Consider the following 22,192-nt stretch of genomic DNA (forward strand, 5'->3'; position numbering starts at 1 on the left):
GCTAGAATTCCTGTAAAATGTGCTGATTTCTGCTCGAATCCCTGTAAAATGTGCTGATCTCTGCCTTTGAATTCCTGTAAAACGTGCTGATCTCTGCGCTCAAATCCCTGTAAAATGTGCTGATCTATGCGCTCGAATTCCTGTAAAACGTGCTGATCTCTGCGCTCGAATTCCTGTAAAACGTGCTGATCTCTGCTTGAATTCCTGTAAAATGTGCTGATCTCTGCGCTCGAATTCCTGTAAAACGCGCTGATCTCTACGCTCAAATCCCTGTAAAATGTGCTGATCTCTTTGCTTGAATTCCTGTAAAATGTGCTGATCTCTTTGCTTGAATTCCTGTAAAACGTGCTGATCTCTTTGCTCGAATCCCTTTAAAACGTGCTGATCTTGGCACCCGAATTCCTGTAAAATGTGCTGATCTCTGCGCTCGAATCCCTGTAAAACGTGCTGATCTCTGCGCTCGAATTCCTGTAAAATGTGCTGATCTCTGCGCTCGAATCCCTGTAAAATGTGCTGATCTCTGCGCTCGAATCCCTGTAAAATGTGCTGATCTCTGCGCTCGAATCCCTGTAAATTGTGATGATCTCTGCGCTCGAATCCCTGTAAAATGTGCTGATCTCTGCGCTCGAATCCCTGTAAAATGTGCTGATCTCTGCGCTCGAATCCCTGTAAAATGTGCTGATCCCTGCTCGAATCCCTGTAAAACATGCTGATCTCTTTGCTTGAATTCCTGTAAAGTATGCTGATCTCTGCACGAATCCCTGTAATATGTGCTGATCTCTGCGCATGAATTCCTGTAAAACGTGCTGATCTCTGCGCTCGAATCCCTGTAAAATGTGCTGCTCTCTTCTTGAATTCCTGTAAAATGTGCTGATCTCTGCGCTGGAATCCCTGTAAAACATGCTGATCTCTGCGCTCGAATTCCTGTAAAATGTGCTGATCTCTGCACTCGAATTCCTGTAAAATGTGCTGATCTCTGCGCTCGAATCCCTGTAAAACGTGCTGATCTCTGCGCTCGAATCCCTGTAAAATGTGCTGCTCTCTTCTTGAATTCCTGTAAAATGTGCTGATCTCTGCGCTGGAATCCCTGTAAAACATGCTGATCTCTGCGCTCGAATCCCTGTAAAATGTGCTGATCTCTGTACTCGAATTCCTGTAAAATGTGCTGATCTCTGCGCTCGAATCCCTGTAAAATGTGCTGATCTCTGCGCTCGAATCCCTGTAAAATGTGCTGATCTCTGCGCTTGAATTCTTGTAAAATGTGCTGATCTCTGCGCTCGAATCCCTGTAAAATGTGCTGATCTCTGCGCTCCAATCCCTATAAAATGTGCTGATCTCTGCGCTCGAATCCCTGTAAAATGTGCTGATCCCTGCGCTCCAATCCCTATAAAATGTGCTGATCTCTGCGCTCGAATTCCTGTAAAATGTGCTGATCCCTGATTGAATCACTGTAAAACGTGCTGATCTTGACACCCGAATTCCTGTAAAACGTGATGATCTCTGCGCTCGAATTCCTGTAAAATGTGCTGATCTCTTTGCTTGAATTCCTGTAAAATGTGCTGATCTCTGTTTGAATTCCTGTAAAATGTGCTGATCTCTGCGCTCGAATCCCTGTAAAACGTGCTGATCTCTGCGCTCGAATCCCTGTAAAATGTGCTGCTCTCTTCTTGAGTTCCTGTAAAATGCGCTGATCTCTGCACTTGAATCCTTGTAAAACATGCTGATCTCTGCGCTCAAATTCCTTTAAAACATGCTGATCTCTTTGCTTGAATTCCTGTTAATTGTGCTGATGTCTGCGCTCGAATTCCTGTAAAACGTGCTGATCTTTTTGCTTGAATTCCTGTAAAGTGTGCTGATCTCTGCTAGAATTCCTGTAAAATGTGCTGCTCTCTTCTTGAATTCCTGTAAAATGTGCTGATCTCTGCGCTGGAATCCCTGTAAAACATGCTGATCTCTGCGCTCGAATCCCTGTAAAATGTGCTGATCTCTGTACTCGAATTCCTGTAAAATGTGCTGATCTCTGCGCTCGAATCCCTGTAAAATGTGCTGATCTCTGCGCTCGAATCCCTGTAAAATGTGCTGATCTCTGCGCTTGAATTCTTGTAAAATGTGCTGATCTCTGCGCTCGAATCCCTGTAAAATGTGCTGATCTCTGCGCTCCAATCCCTATAAAATGTGCTGATCTCTGCGCTCGAATCCCTGTAAAATGTGCTGATCCCTGCGCTCCAATCCCTATAAAATGTGCTGATCTCTGCGCTCGAATTCCTGTAAAATGTGCTGATCCCTGATTGAATCCCTGTAAAACGTGCTGATCTTGACACCCGAATTCCTGTAAAACGTGATGATCTCTGCGCTCGAATTCCTGTAAAATGTGCTGATCTCTTTGCTTGAATTCCTGTAAAATGTGCTGATCTCTGTTTGAATTCCTGTAAAATGTGCTGATCTCTGCGCTCGAATCCCTGTAAAACGTGCTGATCTCTGCGCTCGAATCCCTGTAAAATGTGCTGCTCTCTTCTTGAATTCCTGTAAAATGCGCTGATCTCTGCACTTGAATCCTTGTAAAACATGCTGATCTCTGCGCTCAAATTCCTTTAAAACATGCTGATCTCTTTGCTTGAATTCCTGTTAATTGTGCTGATGTCTGCGCTCGAATTCCTGTAAAACGTGCTGATCTTTTTGCTTGAATTCCTGTAAAGTGTGCTGATCTCTGCTAGAATTCCTGTAAAATGTGCTGATTTCTGCTCGAATCCCTGTAAAATGTGCTGATCTCTGCGCTTGAATTCCTGTAAAACGTGCTGATCTCTGCGCTCAAATCCCTGTAAAATGTGCTGATCTATGCGCTCGAATTCCTGTAAAACGTGCTGATCTCTGCGCTCGAATTCCTGTAAAACTTGCTGATCTCTGCTTGAATTCCTGTAAAATGTGCTGATCTCTGCGCTCGAATTCCTGTAAAACGCGCTGATCTCTACGCTCAAATCCGTGTAAAATGTGCTGATCTCTTTGCTTGAATTCCTGTAAAATGCGCTGATCTCTGCGCTCAAATCCCTGTAAAATGTGCTGATCTCTTTGCTTGAATTCCTGTAAAACGTGCTGATCTCTTTGCTCGAATCCCTTTAAAACGTGCTGATCTTGGCACCCGAATTCCTGTAAAATGTGCTGATCTCTGCGCTCGAATCCCTGTAAAATGTGCTGATCTCTGCGCTCGAATCCCTGTAAAATGTGCTGATCTCTGCGCTCGAATCCCTGTAAATTGTGCTGATCTCTGCGCTCGAATCCCTGTAAAATGTGCTGATCTCTGCGCTCGAATCCCTGTAAAATGTGCTGATCTCTGCGCTCGAATCCCTGTAAAATGTGCTGATCCCTGCTCGAATCCCTGTAAAACATGCTGATCTCTTTGCTTGAATTCCTGTAAAGTGTGCTGATCTCTGCACGAATCCCTGTAAAATGTGCTGATCTCTGCGCATGAATTCCTGTAAAACGTGCTGATCTCTGCGCTCGAATGCCTGTAAAATGTGCTGCTCTCTTCTTGAATTCCTGTAAAATGTGCTGGTCTCTGTGCTCAAATTCCTGTAAAAGGTGCTGATCTTGGCACCCGAATTCCTGTAAATCGTGCTAATCCCTGCGCTCGAATTCCTGTATATCGCGCTGATCTATGCGCTCGAATTCCTGTAAAACGTGCTGATCTCTGCTCGAATCCCTGTAAAACGTGCTGATCTCTGCGCTCAAATCCCTGTAAAATGTGCTGACCTCTGCTTGAATTCCTGTAAAACGTGCTGTTCTCTGCTTGAATTCCTGTAAAACACGCTGATCTCTGCTCGAATTCCTGTAAAACGTGCTGATCTCTGCTCGAATCCCTGTAAAACGTGCTGATCTCTGCGCTCAAATCCCTGTATAATGTGCTGATTTCTGCTTGAATTCCTGTAAAATGTGCTGATCTCTGTGCTCGAATCCCTGTAAAATGTGCTGATGTCTGCTTGAATTCCTGTAAAACGCGCTGATCTCTGCGCTCGAATCCCTGTGAAATGTGCTGATCTCTGCTCGAATTCCTGTAAAACGTGCTGATCTCTGCGCTCGAATCCCTGTAATATGTGCTGATCTCTGCTTGAATTCCTGTACACTGTGCTGATCTCTGCATTCGAATCCCTGTACAATGTGCTGATCTCTGCGTTCGAATCCCTGTAAAACATGCTGATCTCTGCTTGAATCCCTGTAAAACGTGCTGATCTCTGCGCTCGAATCCCTGTAAAACGTGCTGATCCCTGCTTGAATCCCTGTAAAACGTGCTGATCTCTGCGCTCGAATCCCTGTAAAACGTGCTGATCTCTGCGCTCAAATCCCTGTAAAATGTGCTGATCTCTGCTTGAATTCCTGTAAAACGTTCTGTTCTCTGCTTGAATTCCTGTAAAACACGCTGATCTCTGCTCGAATTCCTGTAAAACGTGCTGATCTCTGCTCGAATCCCTGTAAAACGTGCTGATCTCTGCGTTCAAATCCCTGTAAAATGTGCTGATTTCTGCTTGAATTCCTGTAAAATGTGCTGATCTCTGTGCTCGAATCCCTGTAAAATGTGCTGATGTCTGCTTGAATTCTGTAAAACGCGCTGATCTCTGCGCTCGAATCCCTGTGAAATGTGCTGATCTCTGCTCGAATTCCTGTAAAACGTGCTGATCTCTGCGCTCGAATCCCTGTAATCTGTGCTGATCTCTGCTTGAATTCCTGTACACTTTGCTGATCTCTGCATTCGAATCCCTGTAAAATGTGCTGATCTCTGCGTTCGAATCCCTGTAAAACATGCTGATCTCTGCTTGAATCCCTGTAAAACGTGCTGATCTCTGCGCTCGAATCCCTGTAAAACGTGCTGATCTCTGTGCTCAAATCCCTGTAAAACGTGCTGATCCCTGCTTGAATCCCTGTAAAACGTGCTGATCTCTGCGCTCGAATCCCTGTAAAACGTGCTGATCTCTGCTTAAATCCCTGTAAAACGTGCTAATCTCTGCGCTTGAATCCCTGTAAAACGTGCTGATCCCTGCTTGAATCCCTGTAAAACGTGCTGATCTCTGCGCTCGAATCCCTGTAAAACGTGCTGATCTCTGCTTAAATCCCTGTAAAACGTGCTAATCTCTGCGCTTGAATCCCTGTAAAACGTGCTGATCTCTGCGCTCGAATCCCTGTAAAATGTGCTGATCACTGCGCTCGAATCCCTGTAAAATGTGCTGATCTCTGCTTGAATTCCTGTAAAATGTGCTGGTCTCTGTGCTCAAATTCCTGTAAAAGGTGCTGATCTTGGCACCCGAATTCCTGTAAAACGTGCTGATCCCTGCGCTTGAATTCCTGTAAAATGTGCTGATCTCTGCGCTTGAATCCCTGTAAAATGTGCTGATCTCTGCGCTCGAATTGCTGTAAAACATGCTGATCTCTTTGCTTGAATTCCTGTAAAGTGTGCTGATCTCTGCACGAATCCCTGTAAAATGTGCTGATCTCTGCGCATGAATTCCTGTAAAACGTGCTGATCTCTGCGCTCGAATCCCTGTAAAATGTGCTGCTCTCTTCTTGAATTCCTGTAAAATGTGCTGATCTCTGCGCTGGAATCCCTGTAAAACATGCTGATCTCTGCGCTCGAATTCCTGTAAAATGTGCTGATCTCTGCACTCGAATTCCTGTAAAACGTGCTGATCTCTGCGCTCGAATCCCTGTAAAATGTGCTGATCTCTGCGCTCGAATCCCTGTAAAATGTGCTGCTCTCTTCTTGAATTCCTGTAAAATGTGCTGATCTCTGCGCTGGAATCCCTGTAAAACATGCTGATCTCTGCGCTCGAATTCCTGTAAAATGTGCTGATCTCTGCACTCGAATTCCTGTAAAATGTGCTGATCTCTGCGCTCGAATCCCTGTAAAATGTGCTGATCTCTGCGCTCGAATCCCTGTAAAATGTGCTGATCTCTGCGCTTGAATTCCTGTAAAATGTGCTGATCTCTGCGCTCCAATCCCTATAAAATGTGCTGATCTCTGCACTCGAATCCCTGTAAAATGTGCTGATCCCTGCGCTCCAATCCCTATAAAATGTGCTGATCTCTGCGCTCGAATTCCTGTAAAATGTGCTGATCCCTGATTGAATCCCTGTAAAACGTGCTGATCTTGTCACCCGAATTCCTGTAAAACGTGATGATCTCTGCGCTCGAATTCCTGTAAAATGTGCTGATCTCTTTGCTTGAATTCCTGTAAAATGTGCTGATCTCTGTTTGAATTCCTGTAAAATGTGCTGATCTCTGCGCTCGAATCCCTGTAAAACGTGCTGATCTCTGCGCTCGAATCCCTGTAAAATGTGCTGCTCTCTTCTTGAATTCCTGTAAAATGCGCTGATCTCTGCACTTGAATCCTTGTAAAACATGCTGATATCTGCGCTCAAATTCCTTTAAAACATGCTGATCTCTTTGTTTGAATTCCTGTTAATTGTGCTGATGTCTGCGCTCGAATTCCTGTAAAACGTGCTGATCTCTTTGCTTGAATTCCTGTAAAGTGTGCTGATCTCTGCTAGAATTCCTGTAAAATGTGCTGATTTCTGCTCGAATCCCTGTAAAATGTGCTGATCTCTGCACTTGAATTCCTGTAAAACGTGCTGATCTCTGCGCTCAAATCCCTGTAAAATGTGCTGATCTATGCGCTCGAATTCCTGTAAAACGTGCTGATCTCTGCGCTCGAATTCCTGTAAAACGTGCTGATCTCTGCTTGAATTCCTGTAAAATGTGCTGATCTCTGCGCTCGAATTCCTGTAAAACGCGCTGATCTCTACGCTCAAATCCCTGTAAAATGTGCTGATCTCTTTGCTTGAATTCCTGTAAAACGTGCTGATCTCTTTGCTCGAATCCCTTTAAAACGTGCTGATCTTGGCACCCGAATTCCTGTAAAATGTGCTGATCTCTGCGCTCGAATCCCTGTAAAACGTGCTGATCTCTGCGCTCGAATTCCTGTAAAATGTGCTGATCTCTGCGCTCGAATCCCTGTAAAATGTGCTGATCTCTGCGCTCGAATCCCTGTAAAATGTGCTGATCTCTGCGCTCGAATCCCTGTAAATTGTGCTGATCTCTGCGTTCGAATCCCTGTAAAATGTGCTGATCTCTGCGCTCGAATCCCTGTAAAATGTGCTGATCTCTGCGCTCGAATCCCTGTAAAATGTGCTGATCCCTGCTCGAATCCCTGTAAAACATGCTGATCTCTTTGCTTGAATTCCTGTAAAGTGTGCTGATCTCTGCACGAATCCCTGTAAAATGTGCTGATCTCTGCGCATGAATTCCTGTAAAACGTGCTGATCTCTGCGCTCGAATGCCTGTAAAATGTGCTGCTCTCTTCTTGAATTCCTGTAAAATGTGCTGATCTCTGCGCTGGAATCCCTGTAAAACATGCTGATCTCTGCGCTCGAATTCCTGTAAAATGTGCTGATCTCTGCACTCGAATTCCTGTAAAATGTGCTGATCTCTGCGCTCGAATCCCTGTAAAATGTGCTGATCTCTGCGCTCGAATCCCTGTAAAATGTGCTGCTTTCTTCTTGAATTCCTGTAAAATGTGCTGATCTCTGCGCTGGAATCCCTGTAAAACATGCTGATCTCTGCGCTCGAATTCCTGTAAAATGTGCTGATCTCTGCACTCGAATTCCTGTAAAATGTGCTGATCTCTGCGCTCGAATCCCTGTAAAATGTGCTGATCTCTGCGCTCGAATCCCTGTAAAATGTGCTGATCTCTGCGCTTGAATTCCTGTAAAATGTGCTGATCTCTGCGCTCGAATCCCTGTAAAATGTGCTGATCTCTGCGCTCCAATCCCTATAAAATGTGCTGATCTCTGCGCTCGAATCCCTGTAAAATGTGCTGATCCCTGCGCTCCAATCCCTATAAAATGTGCTGATCTCTGCGCTCAAATTCCTGTAAAATGTGCTGATCCCTGATTGAATCCCTGTAAAACGTGCTGATCTTGACACCCGAATTCCTGTAAAACGTGATGATCTCTGCGTTCGAATTCCTGTAAAATGTGCTGATCTCTTTGCTTGAATTCCTGTAAAATGTGCTGATCTCTGTTTGAATTCCTGTAAAATGTGCTGATCTCTGCGCTCGAATCCCTGTAAAACGTGCTGATCTCTGCGCTCGAATCCCTGTAAAATGTGCTGCTCTCTTCTTGAATTCCTGTAAAATGCGCTGATCTCTGCACTTGAATCCTTGTAAAACATGCTGATCTCTGCGCTCAAATTCCTTTAAAACATGCTGATCTCTTTGCTTGAATTCCTGTTAATTGTGCTGATGTCTGCGCTCGAATTCCTGTAAAACGTGCTGATCTCTTTGCTTGAATTCCTGTAAAGTGTGCTGATCTCTGCTAGAATTCCTGTAAAATGTGCTGATTTCTGCTCGAATCCCTGTAAAATGTGCTGATCTCTGTGCTTGAATTCCTGTAAAACGTGCTGATCTCTGCGCTCAAATCCCTGTAAAATGTGCTGATCTCTGCTTGAATTCCTGTAAAATGTGCTGATCTCTGCGCTCGAATTCCTGTAAAACGCGCTGATCTCTACGCTCAAATCCCTGTAAAATGTGCTGATCTCTTTGCTTGAATTCCTGTAAAACGCGCTGATCTCTGCGCTCAAATCCCTGTAAAATGTGCTGATCTCTTTGCTTGAATTCCTGTAAAACGTGCTGATCTCTTTGCTCGAATCCCTTTAAAACGTGCTGATCTTGGCACCCGAATTCCTGTAAAATGTGCTGATCTCTGCGCTCGAATCCCTGTAAAACGTGCTGATCACTGCGCTCGAATTCCTGTAAAATGTGCTGATCTCTGCGCTCGAATCCCTGTAAAATGTGCTGATCTCTGCGCTCGAATCCCTGTAAAATGTGCTGATCTCTGCGCTCGAATCCCTGTAAATTGTGCTGATCTCTGCGCTCGAATCCCTGTAAAATGTGCTGATCTCTGCGCTCGAATCATTGTAAAATGTGCTGATCTCTGCGCTCGAATCCCTGTAAAATGTGCTGATCCCTGCTCGAATCCCTGTAAAACGTGCTGATCTTGGCACCCGAATTCCTGTAAAACGTGCTGATCTCTGCTCAAATTCCTGTAAAACGTGCTGATCCCTGCGCTCGAATTCCTGTAAAATGTACTGATTCGGTGCTCGAATCCCTGTAAAACGTGCTGATCTTGGCACCTGAATCTTGTAAAATGTACTGATTTGGTGCTCGAGTTCCTCTAAAACGTGCTGATCTCTATGCCTGAATTCCTGCAAGCACTCCTTGCATTAGAATTTGTAAGATATACTCTTGTGACTTGCTTAAACCATTGTTTAAATATTGTGCTGCTTGATGTAGTCTAATTGGAGTATGATATATTTGTTACGCCCATCTCTTGGTTTGTGATCAGATGAGTATAATTAAGGTTGGGTAAAGCTTGTTTTTTCAGTAACCCATTAGCACCCCTTCATTTTACTGCCCTTCTTTGAAAAATGCAATTACCTTTCTTTACAGATGATCCCAAAGCACTGGTTGCCAACCTTACTGTGAGTATGTAACAATGCGTTGTTGAAAGTCAGTATTTAAAGCAAGGGCATAAATTAGAAGATACTGTATTTTGAATAATGCAATCTGGTGCAGATATAGCTTCTGGTCAGAATTTTTTGTATTACTGCGGGGCAGCCTTGTTTTATGTGGGTCGACTGGTGTCCGACATTTCTTTTGGGTGGGGGCGAGGGGATGCAACTGTTCCACCCCCAAGCACCCCTCCCCATCCCATGTAAAATTTAGCCCTAAGTTCTTGGATTTGAATCACCTTTTATCAACCACTTTTTTTTCTGTCACGATTTGATAGTCAACCATCTGCATTAGGTTATGATCTAGTAACACAGCTCCATTGTCCACATTCAGATGAAATCCTCAATAGATTTGGTCTCAAATGTTTTTATGGTTTAAATAGACAGGCAGCCATTTTATGATGGCATTGCCTAGAACCTGAAGTAACTGAACTGGATTAATTCAAAAGGACCAAAAATTCACCCAATTGTCCAATTTGCTTTAGATGCAAAAGAATTGTACATGCGCATATAGTGATGGAAGTTTGTGTCATTATAACATGTGGCTACCATTCTGGAATGGAGATGCTCAATCATTTTGCAAATTCTATTATCAGTGTCAATAACTGATCAGCTGCTATCTGTTTACTTGAATTCATAGGAACAAGGGGAGGGCAGGATTTTTAGAATTTTAAAAAAATGTTGAAAGTAAACTTAGGCAGCAAAATGGCAAAGGGAAACTTCTGATACTTAATGGCATAATTAAGGTTAGAAATTATGAGATGATGAAGAACAAGGTAAACATATGCTTTCCCTGATGATTTGAGTTGGACTAGAGAAAGAGATGGAACTATTTGGCTGAATGTGCGTTCAGCTGTGCAAAGTTAAGAGACAGTGTCGGCTGGACCATTGAGCTCCAGAATGGCAGCACTGGTGTCAAATCAGTGTGTGATGTCATGACCTGCCCGCTCTGCATACTTTTGGCAGATGTTGACCGCACACAGGTATCCAGCACGATTCATGGGTAAAGTCTGTGTGTGTGCTGAGTGGACGTCATTTTAGTTTGTAAATGACACCCTTAGCAACCAAAGAGCTGGTACTACTGAGTCCAATTTCGTGCCCTGAGACACTGAAGTCACAGGAAACCCCATCTTTCATTCCTCATTGCAACAGCTTACCCCAATTGTCCCAGTGATTTTTAGAACTTATCACAAAAATACTGTTACCCCACCCCACTTCCCAATATTTCTTCTTAATTGTTTTTGCATTTGTTTTATTCCTCTCTGATTATACCTCAGGCAGATGTGTTGTGAATGTGCACAGGACAGATGACCTGGTGGAAATTTCTGTTGTTGTAAGACTCCTAGGTGACATTAAAGAACCACTCATGTTGATACATGTTCATACTATATTGGTTCCTTAGGTCACTGCTTCATTTGGGTCCACTCCCCCAACTTCCCAATCCCTGATGGTCTAGGCAAGTTAGGAATTCCTCATGTAGTGAGCCATGTGCATAAATCCCTGCCCTATCATCCACAGGACCAGCCATTTCACGCTTAGTACTTGGAGCAAAATATGCCTTTGAGTAAAAGGAACCCAAGCTATAAATTCCACACATGGCATGTCACAGTAGCATGATACCAAGGTATGCGAATCTATTCTAGATATGCCATTTTCCCCAACTCCTATTGTGATGATTATTCAGAAAATGGTTTAGGACCATCATCTGGAAAACCCATTTTTGGTAGGTGAAGTTAGCTTTCAAGGAGGGTGTTATATGAGATTGTGATTTATTTTTTTCAAGATCTTTCTCCTTATCGTGTCAACCTACTTATACCACTGCTATCCAGGGCAAAGAGGATCTAAAAAGGCCAGATCACAAACTTCCATAAAAGCTGGTCTGAAATGAGCCACTGGTAGTTGCACAAAATTGGATAGGGATAATTCTTCCTGCTTCTTATCCTCTTCCCTGTTTAGAGCCTCTTCACAGTGAGATCATGGAAATAGGGAATCTGTAATGTAGGAAATATTTTGTAGAAAGCCATATCCTACACTCTATGGTATAGTGTGTTGAAGCTTCTCAACACATTGTACCATCAATACAGTGAGATTTTAAAAACTGATTGTGCAAGTCAAAGTTACAACAGGAATATAAATTTCCTGAATTGCTCCTGTTACTTCAGATTAAATCTAGCTGGACAATGCATCTTGTAAAATTTGAGATCTGCTGCTTGTATGTAGGGGTGGAAACATATGTGGAATAATAGGTTCCTATGTCACTTACACTCTCCCTGCCTTTGGTTTGCTCTTGAGTGCAAGAGCTGTGTTGAGTGACCTAATTTGCTTTTGCAGTTTCCACTGCTCACAAATGATCACTCATTCAAACACCAAAGCAACTGTAACTTGCTGATAAATCCTTGTAAGAGTTGCTTTTTATTATCAGAACTTCTTGTACTCTATGATCTGTTCAACTTCATTTGTTTTAGTGTAAAAAACCTGACCAGCATTTCAAGCCCTATTTGAAGATGAATCTTCCAAAGCGTTTGCATTATGCCAACAACAGAAGAATTGAAGATGTCCATTTAATGGTTGAGAGGAAGTGGCTGGTAGCAAGGTACTTGAGTAAATTGTGTACAAATCATAGACTGCTTATTTTTGTTTTAAGATAACGATTTGATCACCGTAGCATTATTACTCTATTCTTGCACAATTTAATTCTTTACCGTAAAGGACTGTCCATTAAAATCTGACTAATTCTTATACTACATTGTGTACAGTGCATAACTATTTCCCTTTATTTGGAAGTATAATATTATCAGTCTCTTTAATTCCCTTATGACATTATGACAGTGTTATTTATCAGGAATACTAACCTCAAGCTTCATGATAATTTCAGCTTTTCTCTCAACTGTTACTAATAATATTTTCACTTTGCAGGGACTACAATATAGTTCATAAAGAGTAGAAGATTTTAAATTAATCTCTGTTCAGATAAAACGTGTGAAACATGTGGTTTGTCAAGACCTGGCTCTCTCAGACTAAATTAGGTGGCAGATCTCTCATGTAATACAATAGGTTTCTCTAAGAGTGTTCATGGGTTACTGGTCAGCCTCATGTTGTGATTATACAATGTATGCCATGACTGGCTATGGTATAGTTATCTCTAACGCTTCCATGTGAAGATGATGGTACTGTGCTACTTATAGCCCCAGGTAATATGTTAAGTCTACTTTGCAATATCACTTAATCACAGCCATGTCATGCCTGTAGGACCACTAATTATTATTTGCAGTGTTATTCATCCACAGATATTATTAACAAATATCTTGCATTTCTTATAAACCATTACAAGCTGAAAGTTCCTTGAGGCTTGAAATTCCATCACAAGCTAGTTTATCAGTATCCTCCGACTTTGAAATGTATTTTTACATTGATATTCATTCAGACATACACAGAAAAGTAGTTTGTTTTCTAAAGTATAAAATTGAAGTAAAATGAATTTGTGCTGAGTGCAGTCAGTACTTACACGCACTCATGCTGACGTGTTTCACAACAGCATATGTAAGGTGTATACTTGGCGGGCTGCACTATGAGGGGAACTCAGAGGTGAGTGCACAGTAACGTTGCGCAGCGCTTGCCAAGGTCGCCTGTTGGACTTCAAGGTTGAGGCGCTGCGCATTCAGACCAGGGCACAGGCAAGTCACCTTTTCCCAGCTGGCTGACAGTGCAGTGCCGGGGCAAGGGTGAATTGTGGGGGTGGGCTGAACTGCGGTTGAGGCGACTTGGGGGTTGGGGCAAGGGCTGCCCTGCAGTTGAGGTAACTTGTGGGAGTGGGCAAGGATGCCCTGCAGTTAATGGTAGTAGATAAGCACGTGCGGGGAGGGAAGCGGCCACACATTAGGGAATCCTTGTATAAAGTGACCATTCCTTCACAGCTAAGACAGTTCAGATGGAGCCACGTGGACATGCTTGGAGTTGAGTCCTAGCTTATCTGCCCACTCAAGCAACGCAGAGGCATCAAAATGCCACCAAATACTCCTGAATTTTTCACCCCTTGGGCACAGGCTGCAAACTAATGAGCGTTTTAGTGGATTTCAGAACAGTTGGACGACTGGGCACATGGTACATTCTCCTTGCTAAAGCTGGCCATGGAGCAGTCACTGGTGGAGGTGCTCACAGCCCCTTGTAATGCCTTCATTCAGGCTTGGACCAGTCACCCACCCCCATGGTTCAGGCTAACAGTGCAGCCTTGCAGTGTGGGTTAGGAGAATGCCTGTGCCTGAGCTGAGAGCACAGCATGCAGTCCAATGGGCAAAGCTGCTGCCAATCGGTCAGTTGGAGTGGGGTGGAGCTGAGTGGGGTTTCGGGCAGCCATGCAGTGCACTAAACTCTGGCCATCCAAGTGGTGGCCAACACTCTCTGGGATTCATTAAGAGGCTTTCGGACTAAACCAAGAGAGGTTCTTAGAACACCCAAACTAACTCACGCGTCTCTCTCTTTCATTCTGCAGGGAGGAGTACATCAGGAACTTGGAGCCTGGTGACCTAGTTGTATGCCTCATGGCTGACAGAGAGCGGACGCAAAGGAGAAGAGGGCGATGGAGGCGCCTGGCTGGGCAGAGGGAGGAGCAGCTCCCTCAGGAAGAAGGGGCGACTGGGCCTCCCGCTCATGCCCCTGAAGAGCCACAGTGAGCCATCACTGGTCAGCGCCTAGCTGGACCCAGGGTCTATAGACGCTGCCTTTCAATACTGCAGATGACTGAAAACCAACGTCACCGAAGACTGCGCATGTCTAGGGAACTGGTCAGTCATATCTGCCACCTGCTGCAGGATTTGGTGCCACAGGGACATGGAGGGCATCCACTGCCAGTGGCCATGAAAGTGACTGTGGCGCTCAATCTTTACGCCAGTGGCTCCTTTCAGGACTCCACAGGTGACCTCTGTGGGATATCACAAATGCATCCATGAGGTCATGGATGCCATCTTCATGAAGGCACACAACACTGTGCATTTTGCCTGGGACCAGGAAAGCCTGGGTGCAAGAGCACTGGGATTGGCCCAGATCTCGGGTTTCCCACAGGTGCAGGGTGCCATCGACTGCACTCACATAGCGCTCGGATCTCCATCGCAACAAGTGATCAACTATGTCAACCGCAAGGGTTTCCGTTTGCTGAATGTTCAGCTCTGCGCATGGCTCCCAGGGAGTGTCCGCGACTGCTATATTCTCAGTTGGTCTCAGATCCCTGACGTCTTCCAGGGTCCACAGAGGCTGCAGGGATGGCTCCTCGGGGACAAGAGCTACCCGCAGAAGGCATGGCTGATGACACCTGTATGGCGGTCTCAGACTGCAGCAGAGTGAAGGTATAGTGAGGCTCATGCTGCAACTCACAATTTGCTGGAGCAAACCATCAGGATGCTGAAAATGAGGCTGTGGTACCTGCAGGGTGGAGCCCTGCAATATAATCCGCAGAGGGTGTCACACATAGTCGTCTGCTTCACCCTTTACAACCTGGTACTGCAACGGGGAGAGGAATTGGCTGGGAGGAGGAGATGGAGGAGCTAGACTTCTCCTCCGATGAGGAGGACCGGGATGAGAGTGAGGAGGTCTTTCAAGGCGACGATATCAGCAATGAGGTCATCATACTGGCCAAACAAGGCAGGTGCGCTTAGGAGGCCCTCATAGCAGCTATATTTGTGGTGGATGATGACGACATGCAGTGAGGAGACATCATAGATCCTCACATTGCATCTGTGAATGTTTGACTCCAGTCTGGCTGGTGACAGCACACATACCCTCTGTGATAAGGCCCCTGTCATGGAGACACAGCGGGATCTGTAATAGTTGCTCAATTCCAGGAGGTTGATGATGGCATGCAGTAAGGACATTCCATAGATCTTCACATAGCCTCTGAGAATGTCTGTCTCCTATCTGGCCAAGGGCAGCTCAGTTGTGCTCTGTGATCAGGGTCGTATCATTGAGACACAGCCATGAAACTTTAAAAGCACCTGATCCCTTGTGAGCCTTTAGCACCTGACCCCTTCAGGACCACAGCGTCACTGGTCACAGATGTTGAAGAGATGGGAGCCAGCCCCATCTTAAAGGTGCTGAGAGCACACAGAGAGAATGACAGAACCCTGTGATGCCTGCCCACGACATTCTGGCAACAATGACCAGCACCATCGAGGTGCAGGCACCACTAATGTGTCCAGTGATTGTGAGGCCAGACCATCATTTTGGTCTGAAGGTTGCGCAAAGCACAGGGAAGCGGCCCTGGACTGAGACACCTGCCTTTTTCTTGTGCAGGAACCAAGGTTTCACATCTGAATGACATGAACACTGCTCATCAGAACAAGGAACCATAGGCAGGGAGACATTCTTGGGAATTTGTTTACAATAGCGAACATTATGTACAAGCGATTAACACCCGTGCTCAGGCTGTGCAACTACATCTTCTTAACCTTCCTAACCTTGCTGCTATGTTTTGGTGCTCTCCTGACATCCACAGTGGAGGTGGAGGCAGCCTACTGACTGCTACGACCTGTCTGTGATGACCTTGGTGGGCGCCCTCTGGTGGGCCGGGACCTGGAGGTCTCCTGGCAGTGAGTGAGATCGCTGTGAATGTGTGATGGATTTGCGAGTGTGTGAGTTGAGTGACTTACCCTGGCAGAACGGAGGAGATAATTCATCCTTTTTCAGCTCCGGGTGGCTGTCCTCCTTTGTAGGGTGTATGGCGTTGACCACCGCTGCCACCGCCTCCCATGCTGGATTGGTGATGTTGCTGCCCCTCCTGCGGCTAGAGCAAGAGTTGCGGGCCTCTATTGTGTCCAGAAGGTGCTCAAGGGATGCATCATTAAACTGGGGGGCTGCAGTCTTGTTGCCTTTTGGAACCATACCTTCTTTGCAGCAGTCCTTGTCTGAAAGCCCTGAGAGGTTCATATGGCTGCACTTTAAATATGGATTCCAGTGTGATGAAGTGTCGAGATGCTGGTGTGGTGAATGGCGTGTTTCCTGGGAATGCATTATTAATAAGGCGGGATTGGGACGATATGGTGTGAAAAGCCGCTGTTGTGGCTGGCGGGTAAAACGTCCTCTTTCCTGCCCACTGCTGCACTTAATGCAAATCTGGGGCGATTCTGCCCTGGATGATGATTGAATGGTGCAAGTTTTAGCATATGGGCAGCAACATTTTGGATGACATCGAACAGAAGTTCCATCTGTATCCTTTTTGGACAGAATTCAACATTTGAATGTAACATCTTGGCCTGAATTTTCACTCCTGGGTTGGGAGTGCACTGTTAGGACAATTCGCGGCTCTGCAAATCTGACCCGGGGAAAAAGGTGCCCTGGAACTTCTGATATTCGGTCCGGGGTCAGGCTGGAAAAGAGTCATGAAGCAAAATCAAAAAACGCTGGAGAAACTCAGTAGGTCTGACAGCATCTGTGGAGGGAAAGACGGAGTTAACATTTCGAGTCCATATGACTTCTTCAGAGCAGAAGAAGAGTCATATGGACCGAAACATTAACTCTGTCTTTCTCTCCACAGATGCTGTCAGACCTGCTGAGTTTTTCCAGCATTTTTTGCTTTTGTTTCAGATTTCCAGCATCCGCAGTATTTTGCCTTTATCATATGGAATGAAGTCATGGTGGGCAATCCCGGAAACAGTGTGAAGGCAGCACAAGGGCTGCAGGGGGCAGAATGGAACTGGCTCTGGTCCTTTGTTGCAAATGTGAAAGAAAGGATGAATGAAAAAAGAGCCCCCCACTCCCCCACATACTTCCCATGCCCCATTCATGCTAACCCATGCCACCTCATACCTCCTATCAATTTCCCCCCATGGCCCTTCATAGCCCCCATGTCAACTTAGTGTCAACTCATGCCCCCACCCACCACCCTTACAGCCTCCATGCCAACTCACTCAGTATCCATCATGGGCAGACCTCAGGACCCAGGTTGCGATTAAGTAAAGTCCTTAAATGTCTATTAATGAATCCTCATTGATAAAAACTCATTCAGTAAATTTAATTTCCATCAAATATTTAATCCCTTATAACAACAAGCATTTGTATTCATGATCCTACTTCAAAAACTTTACAAGAACTTGGAGCTGCCATTCAAACTATGGACTGACAGTTACCCCACTGTAATAATGATTGGTTGAGAAATCAGTCATGCAGCACTAATCCTATAATTCTGACACTCAGAGTGAAATAGCAAGCACTGATTTTGTTTTGTTTTTAAACTGCAGAGAGATTTTTCAAATATTTAAAGGGCAGGAGATTTAAATTTTTTGGCAGTTCCTTTCAACAGTTCCAATGTGTTTATCCGCTTTTTATGCATATTCTTGTCTAATTTTAACAATCCCAAAGGGTGCATTCCCTCTCCCAAAGGGCACCTTACTACTCCAAGAGGTGTCCCAGGACAATATCCAATAGGGTACTCTACCTCTCCAAATAATTCTGCTAACTTTGGTCTTTATCCTACCAGGTCTAAAGTGCACAAGTTGTGTTTTGGACATCCCACCAGCCAAAATCAGATCAGCCTTAAGTCAGGTGCAGTTTAACCTTTGCAGTTCTCTCTGTGAACCGTAGATGTATAAAATGTGACCTACCCCTGCTCCCCGCCTCTTGCAAAAATGGTGAGAGTTGGGTTTGGGGGCAGGACTTCTAGATTTGGGCCTCTGGCGTCAGGCTCTTGTCTTTTGAAATTAGTGTAGAAGAAGAATAAAACAATCTGATAGTGATAGTGAGTGGATACTTACATTGAGAAAAACTTGACCAAAGAAACCCTGCAGAGTCCCATTCTGAAAAATGGCTTGTGATCAAGAAATAATTATAGATAAAAACTGTTTTACCTCTTTTCACACTTTCATAATGCCAAATAATACAATAGGTCATTCATAGGAATGTACAGTACCAGAAAATACTACTACAGTCCATTTCAGCCCAGTGTGCTTTATAATGTGGCAAATAAGCCTATGAATGTATTGTGTGTATATAATACTTAACGCTTTAAGAATTCACATGTTAATTGATCTTTCTATATTCAGAAAACCAATGGATGTTACCAGAAAGCTCTCAGGAAAATGTAGTTTTCAAGGCGACCATGGCTATGACAATAAAATCAATAGTATGCAGGTAGGAATGGTACAGTCATCATTACTATATTACAAGTGCTTCTTTACTAAAAACTTTGGGTAGAACTTTCAACTTCAGTGGGGGGAGGAAAATCATGAAGGGTGTATAAGGGGTCTTAACTTTTTCAACCTCAGATCAATGGAATAAAATGATATTTTTGCCTGAGCAGATCTCTTTCACTCCCTTTCCAAAAATGCCAGTTTCATTTGCAGTGTTCTATCCTTCAGCCACTCCTTCAACTCTAACTTCAGAATAAGTCATATCAGATGATATTACTGTTCTGTATTTTGTTTTCCATGCTGGATGCATTATTCTGAATTTTTTATGGTATAGATGCATTTCCACAAAGGTCCACAGCAGACCTGCTTCTATATCCATTGCGCTGACTCTGTTCTTGACCTGCCCAGCTATTCTAACTGGCACTGGAATCTGAGCATTGAATCTAGAGCAACCCAGGACCCACAACTGAAATGTTACCTATAGTTCTTAGTAGAAATATAGCCTGTAGTTGTGATTGACCATTGTGCTGGAGTTGTGTATATTGGGCTGGCCCCACCACTTTTCCTTGCCTGGATAGAAGGACTGATGTCAAATTTCAACACTAGCAACATCCTACATACGAGTGGGCTATGAGCTGAGGTATAAAAAGAAAAGAGGGGGAGAGAAAAGTCACACACAATTTTATTTCCCGTTCCCTTTATTTTCTTTTTCTTTCTTATAATAGAATTCAGTACCAAAGCGATAACCATCTTTAATGCACCTCAAATCATTGACCTTATTTAAAGTAATCCATAAAGGCAAAAGTTGCCCATTATCTACATGTAGCAACCTGAGCATGATGTCCATGTGTAATGGATTTCCTGCTGTTTTTAACCAGGTTTATAAGGTGGAAGAAATTGATTTTTCTTTCCCTTAGAAAGTTTTGCCATGTCTTTAAATCCAATTTAAACCAAATCAAATGCCAACAACATTTATTTCTACTACTGTAGATCATTTTGCATTATTAAAACAAATTGATCAGAACAACTTGTCCGAAATGTTGTCTAATATTTTAAAACAAAAACACCCAGTTAACAATTGCAATTCAGAGATACACCATTTTATTAAATGGCCCAGATCTTCCGGTCTCTGGATGGTTGTACCCCTGAGGTACCCCAGAAGATGCGCTTGGGGGGTTCCCTCAGAAGGCCCACTGCAAGGCCTTTATGGAAATTGGCCTGGAAGTTTCAACTTCCAATAGGAATTCCCCTGCTTCTGGACCCCCTCCGAAATAGTCTCCAACTCTGAGTTAAAGTCGGTGATTTTGGAAGGTTCTGACTCACTTACCAGAATAGTTACCCGGGAAATGTTAGACAGGAAAAAATGAAATCTAACTCCTGAGTAACTGTACAACTGACTCCCTTAGAACCTCACCCCCCACACCGATCCTCTGACCCATCTCCCGGCCCCCTGGCTCTCCAACTCTCCCATCCAATTCCCCCCGATCCTCTGACCTGACCTCACTGCAACACTACCCAGCTGGCACCCTGCCAAACTACCCACTCACACTCACATTCATTCACTAACACAATGAAAACCTATTTAAATGCCCCAAAGCTTTTCACTGTGTTACTGAATGAAGACTTAACAAAGAATGGCAGCTAGTGCCGTAAAGAAGGAATGTGGCTTGGCTTCCCACGACGATCCTGCCCTGTGAAGAAGGACTCCCAGAATAGGTACGCTCCACATTTCAGAAGAGGCGCAGTTTGGAAATCCAGACGAGAAATGCTGAGCTCCGGCGCTGTAAAAAAAATAGGAGCGGAGTGGCAATCCAATGGTGATTTCCATTCCTTGGAAGATTCAGCCCAATAATGCGCAGGATCCGTGCACTCAAAAACTGGAAATCCTGGGCTTCCTTCATCTCCTCAGGCCCTCCCTGTCTCCTATCTCCACCCAAAAATAAACTTGGAAATGGTTGGTTGAACTTTTGTGATCTACTAACAGAGGAAGGGCACAAGATTTGCCTTTCTAATCTAAACTGCACTTTTATTCAACCAGCTATTTGGATGGTTTGTGATTTTTAAACTATATTTCACATTGACTACCCATATCCCTCCATTCTATGGGCATAAGGCCAAGCAAGCAACCTATTTCCAAGCCTTTGCTTATACTACCTTAATCCAGATGGACCCAGTTCCTGATTCCTCTCTACTTCATGCTGGAGCATTTGTAACTCTCCCTATGATAGCTTGACTGAGATGAGGAACTCACCATGTGAAGAATTTGAGGAGTAAGCCAGTGTCCTCCCATCCTACTTGAATATCAACAAGTATTTTTAATGCATTGTATATGTTATCATGGTGCCAAAATTTGATGTTTTAATTTTTCTTGTTTTGCTATATTGCTTCCCTAGACTGTTTTTATAGGCTATGGGCCTAGTTTCAAATTTAAAACCAAGGTTCCACCCTTTGAAAATATTGAACTGTATAATGTTATGTGCGGTAAGTTCTTTCAAGCATTTATAAAAATAAGTATACTATTGGGAAATTACTTAAGATAACTTGTGTTGAACCTATATCTTGACATTGTTTTCTTAATGCACTCTGTCATAGAAGAATAGAGGCTAAAGCATTTTATATAGAGTATGAAACATGAATTGAAAGCTAAATTTGTACTCCTGTAGAAAGTGATGGAATTAATTGACAATTGTCAAAAACGTTGTATGTACATGATTGATTAAAATCATTTCACTTCAAAAGGAGAACTAAATATCAATAGTAAACCTTTTATCTAGATCTTCCCTGTGCTCTCTAATTACTGTGAAGGTTCATCAGCTATTCTCATTCTGCTGGATAAAACACACTGTACCACTTCGTTAGGCTCTCGGATTGTTACTTGTGGCATCTTTATTCCTGCTAATATTGTAATTGCTCTGTTACCTAGGGATGAATAGATTGGCTGAGGTTTGGTGTATTGTTGTAATAAGTATGATCAGAGCTAACAAGAGGTTGTAACTGGCAGGAAAGGCTGAAGAAGCTGGGGTTATTTTCTCTAGAATAGAGAAAAGGGTCTAGGAAGGGGTTTGATAGGGTAGATGTTAAGAAGATGTTTCCACTTGTGGAGAGTCCAAACCTAGGTGCCATAAATAAAAAGTAAGTCACTAATATCCCAATAAGGAATTCAGGAGAAACTTATTTTCGAAAGAGAGTAGTTAGAATGTGATACTAGACACTACATCGAGTAGTTGTGACAAATAGCATGGGTGCATATAAGAGGAAGCTAGGTAAGTGCATGAGGGTGAAAAGAATAGATTTTATGTTGATAGAATGAGATGAAGTAAGGTGGGAGGACTCTTATGAGGAGCATAAACTCTGGCATAGACTTCTTGGGTTGAAAGGCCTGTTTCTGTGATGTAAATATTGTGTAATAATTCAAACTCATTTCAATGCTCTGAGACTAGGGCCCAGATTTTTGCTTCTGAGGCAGGCGAGCAAAGTCAGGTAATTTCCTAATTTGGTGCACCTGCCTCAGGAGAAACTGGCCTGAA

General features: G+C 43.9%; 1 protein-coding gene across 3 annotated transcripts in view; it reads left to right on the top strand.

Moving 5' to 3' along the window:
* Nucleotides 1-22,192, top strand: part of enpp2 (ectonucleotide pyrophosphatase/phosphodiesterase 2) — a 118,397-nt gene that overhangs the window by 65,154 nt on the left and 31,051 nt on the right. For all 3 annotated transcript variants that reach the window (XM_078540173.1, XM_078540174.1, XM_078540175.1), the window contains 4 exons: nt 9,491-9,522; nt 12,018-12,145; nt 18,579-18,666; nt 21,059-21,146. In XM_078540173.1, coding sequence (XP_078396299.1) covers nt 9,491-9,522; nt 12,018-12,145; nt 18,579-18,666; nt 21,059-21,146 — 336 coding nt within the window. The remainder of the gene's footprint in view (nt 1-9,490; nt 9,523-12,017; nt 12,146-18,578; nt 18,667-21,058; nt 21,147-22,192) is intronic.

Source organism: Cetorhinus maximus, chromosome 4 (assembly GCF_964194155.1).
Source record: "Cetorhinus maximus chromosome 4, sCetMax3.hap1.1, whole genome shotgun sequence".
Taxonomy (NCBI): domain Eukaryota; kingdom Metazoa; phylum Chordata; class Chondrichthyes; order Lamniformes; family Cetorhinidae; genus Cetorhinus; species Cetorhinus maximus.